Below are 12,257 nucleotides of genomic sequence, written 5' to 3'. Positions count from 1 at the left end.
CCCTCCCCCGGGGGGCTACTGGCTCCTAAGGCACAAAATGAACAGCCCAGCAGGAGTGGCCCCATCCTCCTGCTGGAAAGGTAAGGAGCCAGGGCCTGATCCGGAGCTGAGGTGGGGAGGGGGAGTGCTGAGCCAACACACCTCTGATGGTGTGGCATCGAGCTGGGGCCTGGGAAGGGCCAGCAGCATCCAGCCCACTCCCCATTCCAGCTGAGCGGACGGCTCTGCTGCAAGCCCCTATTTAAGGCAATACCTGGCTGCAGGGGGTGGGGGGCACAGATAATCCAGACTTTGGAAAATGGCTGGCTGGGGGAGGGAGCCCTCCTGTGCCCCCCACCCTGGCCCCAGGCAACACCTTGTCCCAGCAGAAGGGCAAAGCCACGGGGGCAAAGGGAGCAGCCAGCGGTTAAAGCCTCCCCCCCTCCGCCCTTCCCCCAAGTCCATCCCTGGGAGGGAGGAGGTGGGGAGCAGCCGAGCTGGGGGTGGGGGGTGGTGGTGGAATTTCCCAGTCCCTTCCCCATCACCAGCATCTGCTCAGTCATCGGCCACGATGGACAAAGCCCGCAGCTCGCTCAGCTTGGCATCGTTCTCCCTCTCCCGCTGCTCATCACTCAAGCCGGGCCGGTCGATCTGCGCCGTCAGGTCCCCGAAGATCTTGTGCATCTCCGTGTAGTAGACAACCTGTTGGGGGGTGGGGTGAAGAAAGATAGGGGGGCAAGTGGGGCAGGGGCTGGGGGGGGGGGTGGGGTGTCTCCTCCCCATTCCGCTGTGGGAGCCAAGAGGTGCGGCACTGCCCGAGCCAGCCCCTTGCCTTAGCATTTCTGTTTCTAAAATAGCTTCCTCCCATGTGTTAATACCACCCCCTTGGATTATTACAACTCAACACATTTTAATAACATGCTGCCCTTCTCTGCTCGCTTCCCATCTGGGGAGCTGCACACACGGGGCTGCCACCAGCACCCGGCACCGCCGTGCAGCCGCCAGCCCTGTGCCACAGCCGGGCTGTCCCCTGCCTGTCACCCGTCCCAGCGGCACCGGGACGAGCCGCCTGCCCACGCTGCCTGGCTCTGCAACAGGTCCCTGCTCGCCGGGCAGGGGCAGGGCAAGCATGGCGAGCATCGCGCCTGGCAGCACCATACCCTGCATGAAGCAGGGGGAGGGGTGTTTTAATAATGTGCTAATTAGCACCGCCAATTAACTCCGCAGCGAGCAGCGCTTCCCCCGGAGCGGGAGCCAGTGGGTCAGCGCAGGCAGATGGCACCGAGCTGCCTGCTCGGGCACAGGCCCTTGCCGAAGGAAAGCCGCGGTGCCCGGTGGGCACTGGCAGCGAGCCCCTGCCTGCGGGAGCCCCCCGGCGCTGCCAGCAGGGTGGCAGAGGCAGACCCCCACCTCGAAGGGCTGCTGGGCCCTGCAGGAGTAGCCCGACGGGGATGCCTGGCCTGGGCAGCCCCCAGCTGGGGGGCGGGGAGGGATGGGGAAGCGCTGGCTGCTGGTGCCAGCGTTGCCCCCATTTCGCAGAGGGGCACAGGCGAGGCTCGGTGGGCACCCGGGGCCGGCCCCAGCATCTCCAGCAGCGCCAGTGCAGAGATATGCACAGTCTCCATGGAGACCGGCTCCCCTAATCCTGCTCAAAGTGATGCTTATTTTGGGCAGGGCTGAGGGGAGATGCTGGGGACCCACATGCCTTTGCCAGCTGCCTGCATCCCCCCCACCCTGCCACCCCTTCCCTGGGTCCATCTGTACCAGGGTGCGGCGGGGGCTGCTCCACAGCCGGGTCTCCCCACGCAGTGGGCGCTGGGTGATTCAGCATCAATGCTCATTTACACAGTGACTAACAAAACTCACTCCACGGCGGCGGGGCCGAGCAGGCAGATATGCGGGCAAGAGCCCCCACCCCGGCCCTGCTGCAGTCAACAAACCACAGTCCTGCAGCCAGGTCACCCCAAAGCAGCCAGGTCACCCCAAAGCATCCACCCCCACCGGTTGCAGCCCCCAGTTCCACGCAAGCAAGAGATGCTGCCCCGAGCTGAAAACACCCGCCGCCGCCGTAGTCCCTCGGCAATGCCTTGGGTGAGCACGGATCCCAGCCGGAGGGCTGCAAAGCTGGGCGCCGCAGCTCTGGAACAGCCCTCCGTGTCCCTCATCCCCAGCCCAGCATCAGATGGGCTCGGTTCAGTCACATATGGCCATGCAGCATTGCCAATTCCGGCACAGAAAAGGCGCCGGCACGTTGAAACAAATCTCCCCGGGGTGGCAGGGCCGGAGGCAGCTGCATGCAGCCGGGAGAGCTCCTGCTCACCCCCCGAGATTGCCCCCCCAAGCCCTGGCCACGCCAGCATCCACCTCGTATTGAACAGGCAAAGCATAGCAAACGTTTTGGTCGCTGCCCCCCGCCCCCCCTCCCCGCTACCGCCCACGTGCCACAGCCAGTGAGCCCTTCCTGCGGGAGACACCGGGTCCCTGGGGCCCAGCAGGTCTCCTTGGGGATGCTCTTCTCCCCCAGTAGGACCCAGTGCCTAACCAGTAGGCAGTCATCCCGGCTGTCAGCATGCGTCTCCATCCGAGCCTCCTGTGCTTGATCAATGTGATCCCACAGGCACTGATCCCCTGATGTTTTTCTCCCGTTGAAATACGGGTGAAAACCATCACCGCCTCTATGGAGAGAGGAGGGGGTCTCTGGGGAGGGGAGGCACCCCAAACCTCTGGGCATTGACAGCTCCAGCAGTGGGGGACCCTGCCACACAGCAGACAGCTCGCCCTGAGGCTGCCACCGTGGTACCTGCTGCCGGCAGCCCTGTGCCTGCCTGCAGCTCAGTACTTTTCCAGCTATGGATACCATATGCTCCATCCCCATCCCATCAAATCCCATCTCCAACTTGCCTTTGAGATCGAGCCAAGGGCCCCGGGTCCACCTGTCTTGAACTAATTTTGTTTCGGGACACCGTGTTCTCCTGATTTTCTATAGGTCGCGTTTACAATGCCACAGCCGGGCAGCGGCAGTTTGTGTTTGTGTCAGCCCTACACAAAACAAAAGCCCGGGGTCGCTGCCAGGGCCAGACTGCAGAGCCTCACCCCAGCCCACAGCGCTGCCCCAACGCAGTCCCACCTGGCAAGCCCCATCTTTTTGCCCATTTCATTAAAAAAAAAAAAACCAAAAAAACCCAAACCACAAAAGTATCATGTTTTCTAGCTGCAAAATAAAGCGCAAGGCGGGAAGGAAGTGTTGTTCACGTGCTCGCACCGGCAACAGAGCTCCAAATCTCCCCCTTTCATCTTCATGTGACCACTTCAAAGTCCCCAGCCAGGGAAATATTTGCCTCCGTTGGCTTGGCCCAGGCACGTGGGTGGACAGAAGTATTTGGTGTTGAATGTTACAGCCCCTGCGAGCTCCGGGCATGTCATGCTGTCAGAAGACACCCGGCACCGGGGCCCGCGGCCAAGCTGTGCCATGGGAACCCAGCCACCCGGCGAGAAGGTCTTGGAGGGTCTCGTTGGGTCAAAGCCATAAACCTGCTGCTCCAGAGCTGGTTTGAAGCAGGGTCCTTCCTTTGCCACGGCACGGCTTGTTCCCAGAGAGGCAGCCGGTCCATTCACAGCTTCTCATGCTGGCTGGTGCCACTTGTCACACACTTGTCTCACTTTTAAACCCCCTGCTTTCTCCAGGCCCCCCAAAGGGGAAAACTATATAGTTTTGCACCCAGGGCCACCTTCAAATGGCAGGTTTGACCCGGAGACAAGCAACAGCAGAGTCAAAGCCCCAGCCATGGTGCCAGCTGCTGGCAAGGACAGAGCCAACCCCAGCCTCCCAGTCTGCCTCTTGCCTTGAGGGATGCAGGCTGGAGCCCCATCAGCCAACCATCGCTCCTAGAGGTACCCGCAGAAGAGGCTGAAAATAGAAATTCCATTGAGTAACACGAAACCCCTGAGATGTTAAATAAGCTCAATGAGGCACGGAGGGAGAGATAACCCGGGAAGCAGCGTCGGGATGAATGGGGCTGGCTGGGGGCGGCAGCAGAGCCCGTCACTGTTCACATGCCTCCCATCTCCGGCTCAGACCTGGGATGTGGGGATGGGGATGCTCCCGGCATCACCGCAGCAGCCCCCCGGCTGCCCCCCCGCCCTTGCCCAGGTCCCTGCAGGTGAGCAGCCGCTGCGGTGGTGAGTCAGGGCTCCTGGGTGCTATTCCTGGCTTGCCACTGACTCATTAAGTTACCTTGGGCAAGTCGCTTCCTTTCCCTTTTTTATTTCAGCCACCTGCGATGGGGGAAACACCGCACAGCCCCCCGGCGAGAGCTCCTGAAAGGGGGGAACATGGCCTGAGCCCAGCCTTGGCACAAATGAGTCGTTAGGGGAGTGCCGAGCTCTCCTCCCAGCAGCGGAGATGCCGCCCGTACCGGTGCATCCCTCCCCGGGGGTGGAAGGATGCAGCCAGTGCTGGGAAAGAGGGATGCGGCTCCCATCTAAGGTTGGCGGGGAGGGCGGGATGTGACATGCTTTAGCATCCATCTGGGACCAGCTTTAGTCTAGCCTACGAGAGATGCATCAGCTTTGTTATGACGCTGCCTCTTGGGTATTAAACACGAGATTTTGCTCGCTTTTCCTAACAAAAATCCTCACCTGAAGAGAGGCAGGGCAGACGGCCAAGGAACAAAATAGAGGATTCCCCAAGGAAGAAGAGGGTACAAACGGGGAGCCTTGCAAACAGCCCCAGCAACAGCGCCCTGCCGCTCCCTGCTCGCATCTCCCGAGCACATCGCTCCCCCCGAGCTCGGGAGCCAGCTGGCAGCCGGGAGCCAGCACGAGCGAGGCGAGGGACATCGTGGCCAAGGACAGAGGGGCAAAGCCACTCTCTAAGGAAACTGCCAGCGGATCACAAACGCCCAGACAGGGCAGGCGGCATTTGGGTTTCAAGGTCTCATCCAAACAACCCACCCACCCACAGCGAGCGGCCGGAGAGGGTTTGCAGGGGGAAGGGCAAGCGAGATTTTTGTGGTGGCTCCAGCGAGTCTGCTTATTTCGGCTGGAACAGGGAGCCCCGCGCGCCCGATTGCTAAGGGAACAGCAAGAACAGCATCCCCAGCACCCACCCAGCCGGCGGCAGGGTGCATCAGCACCATCTGGTAGGTGAATCAGCCTGCAGACAACTTGCTGGCAGCTCTGCGGAGAACCCCCCCCCACCCCACCCCCCCGAACACCACCCCAAGTCGGAGGTGAGATGAAACACGTGCTCTTTGCACCTCCTTGCAGCCACCCCGCCGCACCTGTGTCACTGCAGCAGCTCCCTTCCAAAAAACACCATAGGAAAACGCCCACACCAGGAGCAGCACGTGGTTTCGCCCACCTCCTGGCACTGGACCACCCCGTGATCCAGGGCACGAAGTATGCCTGAGATGCCAGAAGTTCAAAGCTAGATTAGATCCCAATAACGCTCTTCTCCAGCCTAAAGAAAAGGGCGAGAGAAGGAAGATGGAGGAGGAGCGGCAGCAAGCCACGGAAGGAAGCTGGAGGATGGAAATTAAAGCAGGCTGTGGTTTATTTAGGCCACCCCTTCCTGCAAATCCTTGGTGTGGAGATCACACAGCAGCCTCCTCTATCTCTGCCAGAGCACACGGGTTCTGGTTACCAAGAGCCAGAAAAGCCCCTTCAGAGGAGCCGTGAGCATCTCACCATCTCAAACGAGAGCCAACCCTGAGCTCAGGACGCAAAGAGACCACGTACCCAGAGGAATAAAGCCATCAAATACCAGCGGCGAAGGTATAAGCAGGGCTTGCGCTGCATTACACACACAACCTTGTGGGACAGGACATCACACATGTACCAGCAGTGTCCCTGATGTGAGGCGGATCCATATAAACCAGCAAAAACTCACGGCCACTTGCCCCTTCTATCTGCCAGCCAGCACCACATCACCGAAGGTACCAGTACGTGCCAACCTGCCAGGACAAGGTCCTGCCCAGCGTCCCACCCGCCCCCACACTGCTCCCCATGCCCTCTCACCGCTCTGTAACGAAACTGCTGGAGGTATGGCATTTGGGTGGAGGATCGCTGTGTGTTACCTGCGTGTGTCACTCGGCTCGAGAGGTACCTTGCTCTAAGAGCAATCCACACCCAGGTGGGACCCCAGAAGCTCCCTTCTGCCCTTCTGTCCCACCAAAGGGACACCTGGCTGACAGGGGACAGCACCTCACCTGCGCCCGGACTAGCGACTCAAAGCTGGGTTTGAAGTAATCGATGCGGCTGCTATAAAACTTCGGCATTTCCTCCAGGAGCTGCTTGTTTTTGGCTTCAAAGTCCTCCTTCACTGGCCTCAGCTCTTCACGGGCCTGGGAAAACAGAGAGGATGGGGAGTCAGACATCTGGGAAAATGTCCTTCCTTTGAGCAGACCTGCAGAGAGGCCCCCCAGGCCAGCAGGCTGCTCTGCTTTGACCCAAGGACAACCAGCAACCTGCTAACAGAGCCTGGTGGGACCCAAGTGACCACTAATGGAACCTGGTGGGACCCATGTGATCATCCAATGGAGCCTGGTGGGACCCAAGTGACCACCTAACGGAGCCTGGTGGGACCCAAGTGACCACTAATAGAACCTGGTGGGACCCAAGTGACCACTAACAGAGCCTGGTGGGACCCAAGTGCCCACCTAACGGAGCCTGGTGGGACCCAAGTGACCACTAACAGAGCCTGGTGGGACCCAAGTGACCACCTAACAGAGCCTGGTGGGACCCAAGTGACCACTAACAGAGCCTGGTGGGACCCAAGTGACCACTAACAGAGCCTGGTGGGACCCAAGTGCCCAGCTAACAGAGCCTGGTGGGACCCAAGTGACCACTAACAGAGCCTGGTGGGACCCAAGTGCCCAGCTAACAGAGCCTGGTGGGACCCAAGTGCCCAGCTAACAGAGCCTGGTGGGACCAAAGCTCTGACCCTGGTAAGCCATGGGACACCTAGAGAGGCTGCTGCAGAGATCATGAGCCAGCCACTCTTCTCCCCTTCAGAAGAACATGGACAAAAATCAGCCCCAAAGCTCAGTCAGGCTGGAGAACATCCCCAGCCACATCCATGTCCCCTCGCCCTGCGATTCCCAAGAGCATCGCCAGAGGATCCTGCCCCCACCGTCGTCGTCGCCCGTGACCTTCAGCTCAGCGTGTCCAACTGGCTTCTTTAAACAGAAGCGTGGGGAGAAAGGGAAATGTCTCTGAGATGGTGTGGAAAAGGGCAGGAGGGGGTGGGCTGTGAAATATTAGACCGGTTCAAGTCTGCCACTTAATCCCGGTGCCATTCCAATGGGAGGGGGGTGCGGGAGAAAGCCGTCGAGCCGAGCCCAGCCGCGGCGCCGGTCCTGCTCCCTGGGACAGCACGCCGGAGGGATGGCATGGACAAAGCTCCGGGCTGGCAGAGCCTTAAATCATATCAGGCTTAAGTAGGTCTGAGAGGCAAATGAGCAAATTCATCATCTGCCACGAAACAAGGAGCGTTTAAACTCCCGGGGTGGAGCTCACGTGGGGCACCAAACAGCAGAATACTTTGAGCAAACAGCTCTGAAGGGAAGATGCAAATTTGCAGCTCAATAAAAATACCTGGATGAGATTATGCTATTATTTCCCATCAAATCTGCGGACCTCTCGGACGCCCCAGGTTCAGGACTGCTTAAGGCTCCTGCAGGTTTTAAGCTCAGTTAGTTAAGATCTCTTTTTTTTGGGGGGGGGAGGACTTAGATCACACAGAAGTTCATTAAGGGAAGAAAAATTAAATAACTAAAACCGGCTTAATCACCACGACAAAAGCATTCACATTTTTCCAGCCACAGCTTTAGTTACTGAGGCTAAGCAATGTAAGCTGCTTACTATTAAATCGGAGGTCTCTTTTGTTAAGGCTGATAGGGCTATTCTTTAACACAAAACTTAATTTTTGTGGGGAAAGTCATCAGAAAAATACATGTTCTTTGACGCCGAAAAAGTCAACTGTTCCTTCGAGGATCAAGCAACATTCTGCAGGAGTGACAGATTTGGGGGAGAAATGCTGGTGAAGATTTAATGTAAGAAAAAAAAAAAATAATAATCATGATTTCGCTAAAAGTCGGGAGAGAGAAAAGAATCTGGCAAAGCTTCCTGTTAACCAATTACTGCAATTTTCCAAGACTAATTTTTGTAACAGGTGGCAAACACAAAGCCTCAAAACGCTCTGATCTTCCCCTCTTCCCACCCAGCTGCTTGCTCGGACACGGAGGTCAGGGGGAAATCCCCTACGCATCGACTTCAGCGCTGGCCGCTCCTCCGAGCATCCCCAGCTCCCGTGGCTTTTGTTCCATTTTATTTTGGAAAACTGGCTCTCTCCCTTCACTGAGTGCTCTAACTCACATTTCTGTTAGCAAGCACCCGACGTGGCAATTTTGCATCAATAAAAGACATGCTCCCAAAATGTTATATTCCACGGGGGCTTGGCATGGATGTCAAGCACCAAGAGAAAAGCTCTTCCCAAGTTTTCTTGGTGACCCTACTTGAGTTCTGGGGCCGTGAGCATCTCAGTACCTGGTGCAGCTTGGCAAGGACGGGTCCAGTCCTCTCCTTCTCCTCGTATTTCTCCACCTTGGACTGCAGGCGCTTGTAGTCCTGCAGCGTTTGCTCCCGTCTCTTTACTGCCATGTTCAGGCTGGGGAACACACTGCTGAACCTGGTGAAAGGATGGGAAGGGCATTAGATTGGGATATCTTGGTCGGATGCAGCATCCAAGGCAACTTCCCAGCCAAAAAGTTCCCAGATAATTCAGGATTCAGACCAAAAACACCCAGGGGTTTAAACAAAGCCCGTTCCAAAGAGAAAAGCTTTTGCTGCAATCTTCCAGGAGACTGGAAGAAATGATTAAGTTTATATATAAAGATTTGCAAAGCCTTGCCAGGGTACAGTGTTTGAGAGGACAGCGAGAAGCACATGCTTGTTGGGTTTTTTTGTGAAGGTCAATTCATGTGTCGAAGGGTGTGTTTTTAAATAATAATAATAATAAAAAATGAGCCAATTTTGCAAAGCCTGCTAAAAGTACTTTGAAGGTCCCAACCTGCTTCTGACTTCTCCTTCCAGCCCTTATGCTTTTACCATTAGTTCTTTATTTTTAACAGTTTTCCCCCTCTCTTCCAGCTGCTGTGTTCAAGAACACGGAGAGCTGCCTTATCTGGGACGGGGGACGGAAGCTGCTGCAGAAAACAAAGCTGTTAACTCCACCGTGCAAAGCAAAGAGAGAAAAATAAACAATTTCCCCCCATATATAGTCAGCTAATGTGGTATTTCCCCAACACCGTGTCTGGAAACGGAATGAGCAGGCAGGAGTTGAATCAAAAAGTCCAGGCAAAATATATATGAAGTGCAAAATAAATATTAACTGCAGCGACTTTTGCTTTTCCGAACGATTCCTAGGGTCGCAAACCTCAGCCTGCCGTACAGAAAGGCTTGCCCAGCTGAAGAGGAGCTCTGTACCCCACACAGAAGGATTAACGGCAGCCAACAATTAGCCAGGCTACGGGAAGATTCATATTATTAAAATGTGTTACAAATTGAGGAAACATGAACATCTGAGGGTGAAGACAAGAGAGAATATTTTTGAACATGACAGAAGAGGGAGAGCCAGAAACTGGAGCATTGCTCGTCTCCTAAATTTCAGTAAATCAAATTATACTGGCGGGGACTGCGCTGGTGCTGGGCTGTGGGTTCCTATGAAATGGGTCATGCTACCTCTGGATATATTAATTTAATCTCCACACATTACAGGGTCATTCTGGGGGGCCAAGGCCAGGAACCAGTCGTGAAAAAGATGTATCTAAACAGCCTGGTGATGATTTTTACTTCTGAGAGGCAAGCGAAGAGCTTTCTGATCTCTTTAAATCGAAGCGAAAAAAAACAACCCTAACCCTATAATCCAGGCTGGGGGGCACATTAGCAAAAAGAAAACCAGAAATCTCACTTTACGACTGTCATTTGCTTTGGATGTAATCAGATGCAGGGCTAACACAGAGCCATTGGGGTTCAAACAAAACCACGGGCGTTCGCAGCCCTGCACAGCCACTCCATCCCCTATTAAAATCTCATTTTCTGCCGCTGCGCTCACCCCGGAGGGTGCTAATGTGCCAGACCGGCGGGTGCAGAGGCAAAGCTTTTGTCCCCTGAGCCTTTTTTTCAACCAGTTTGCAAAGGGCAAACGCCAGAAGCGAGGGAGAAGGGTTTGTTTTAGTACGAATTTATGTTCAGGCGTTTGTGTTCAAGCATCCCCCACCGAACCAGTGACGCGTTCCTGCAACGCCGCCGGCTGAGGATAACCAGGGCCAGCCCGCGCGTGGCCAGCAAAGCTCTCGTGGGCTCACCCAATGCTATTCTCCCTCCGACCCAGACTATCGCGAGAGACTGTCGCAGCTGGGGCCGTGGCACGAGGAGCGACCTGCAAAAGTCATCAGGGAGCTCACCCAGCGTCACCCTGCCGCCCAGCTGCCCGCGCGCGGATCAGATGCTGCTGCCCTGACATTGCTTTTTATGGTAACCTTCACACACGGCTCCCCGTTATATTGAAATGCCGCGGTGGCTTACACGTCCTGGCCGTGTTGGGCTCCAAGCAGGGACTCACCATCTCCTGGGCTAGGGCTGGCTGCTAAAATATCTCCTCCCTCTCCATAAGGGCCAAAAATATGCCGTGAGAGGGCTAGGGAAATAGGGATGGGCAGTAAGGACTGCACGGAGGAGGGGAAGGGGTACCCGGGCGGAGAGGTCTCCTCGGTGTAACAACACAAGCGTTCTTTGGCAACAGAGCACGCTTAACGGCAGCAGCTTGAGGTTGCAGCTTCTGCAGAAATTTCTCCCAATTATTAACGAGTTGGCAATGGAAAGGATGGATCCCACCAGGCCAGAGGCTCTCGGCTTTGTCTTTGTCCTATATCCCCGACCAGGGGAGGTTTGACAATGGCACACAACCTCGTACCTGTGTGCGTCGCATCCAAGAGCAGGGCAGGAGCGAGCTGCAGCTCACTCAGGCTGATGGGGGCGAACACGCTGCTCCTCCACAACCTGCCTCCGAGCCTGGGAAACATGCGAGGAGGTGGCCTGGGGCTGGGAAATCCTCCTTCCCCTGGTCTGCAGGGAGGCTGTGCACCAAACGCTGAGCTGCGGCCATCCTTCCGGGGCTGCCAAGCCACCAGCGTGGCCTGGATGTGGCCAGCACTGCCCGCGCATCCATCAGCTCTTGGAAAAGGCTTATCAAGAAGATGCCTCAAAAAAGCCGAGCCTTGTGTCGGTACCCAACACCAGCTTTGAAACGGTGCTTTTCTGATGGTCCGGCTTTCGAGTCCTTTCTCTTACACACTCCCTCACGCTCGGCACTTCCACGGTGCTCGTACATTAAAAGAGCCACGAGACACCAGAGAATTAGCACGCAGCCATTTACATCTTACAAACTCGCTACCGCAGGGGAAAAGCGAACCCTTTAGCTCAGAAATATAGCAAGAGAGAATGCAGAAGACAATCAGCGAGACAGTTTCCATTTACTTTGAAGTTAAAGCTGGTTTTAAAAAGGAAAAAAGGCTGGATTTTTATTCTCCCCCCCCCCCCCTTTTTTTTTTGTTCCCAGTACCAACTCAGTGCAATTTCGCAGCCCATAATGGAAGGACACTGTACTCCAGCAGCGCTTTAAAAAAATATCTACAGCGCTGGATCTGAAGAGGCTGTTACTGTGTAGGCACAGCAACTACTGTCTCACAAGGACTTTTAATGCATAGATTATACGCTGCATTTCAGAGGGGGAAGGGGGATGGCTCAGCTCCACAAGCTGCCATTAACACAACGCATCACTCCCGCTCCTGGATCCAAAGCCGGGCTGGCCTGGGGAACTGGAAAGGAACATCAGCATTAAGTGATGGGTTGCTGAGGGATGTGCCCAGGGGGCTCAAACCACCCTCCTGAGATGCTCAAGGGGGTTTTAAGGGCTGTGAGCAGCAAAGTTGAAACCTGCTTGAGTGCTGGAGTTTCTCCTGAGCAGCCACAGCCGAGTAGCGAGGTGGCGTGGGGATTTCTAAGTCTAAACCCCGTGTGGCAGCTGAGGTTGCTTCGGTGCCGTGGTCCTTCACCGCTGGCACCACCAGGAAGGACCTGGCCAGCTGCGGCTCCTCCAGACGCCACCAGCGTGCCCGACCCAGCTCTCCCAGTGCCAACCAAGCTCTCCCCGTGCAGACTGAGCTCTCCTCGTGAGTCACCTGGTTTAATTTTCATGCAGGATTAGCTCAGCTCAA

General features: G+C 56.1%; 1 protein-coding gene across 4 annotated transcripts in view; it reads right to left on the bottom strand.

The window, feature by feature from the left end:
* Nucleotides 1–312: 312 nt before the first annotated feature.
* BIN3 (bridging integrator 3) overlaps nt 313–12,257 on the bottom strand; it is a 40,821-nt gene continuing 28,876 nt past the window's right edge. For all 4 annotated transcript variants that reach the window (XM_040617998.1, XM_040617999.1, XM_040618001.1 and 1 more), the window contains 3 exons: nt 8,527–8,668; nt 6,189–6,323; nt 313–681 (listed from right to left, as the gene is read on the bottom strand). In XM_040617998.1, coding sequence (XP_040473932.1) covers nt 535–681; nt 6,189–6,323; nt 8,527–8,668 — 424 coding nt within the window. In that variant the 3' untranslated portion in view covers nt 313–534. The remainder of the gene's footprint in view (nt 682–6,188; nt 6,324–8,526; nt 8,669–12,257) is intronic.

This window comes from Falco naumanni, chromosome 19 (genome assembly GCF_017639655.2).
Source record: "Falco naumanni isolate bFalNau1 chromosome 19, bFalNau1.pat, whole genome shotgun sequence".
Classification (NCBI taxonomy): Eukaryota; Metazoa; Chordata; class Aves; order Falconiformes; family Falconidae; genus Falco; species Falco naumanni.
This window is presented reverse-complemented; position numbering and strand designations above follow the sequence as displayed.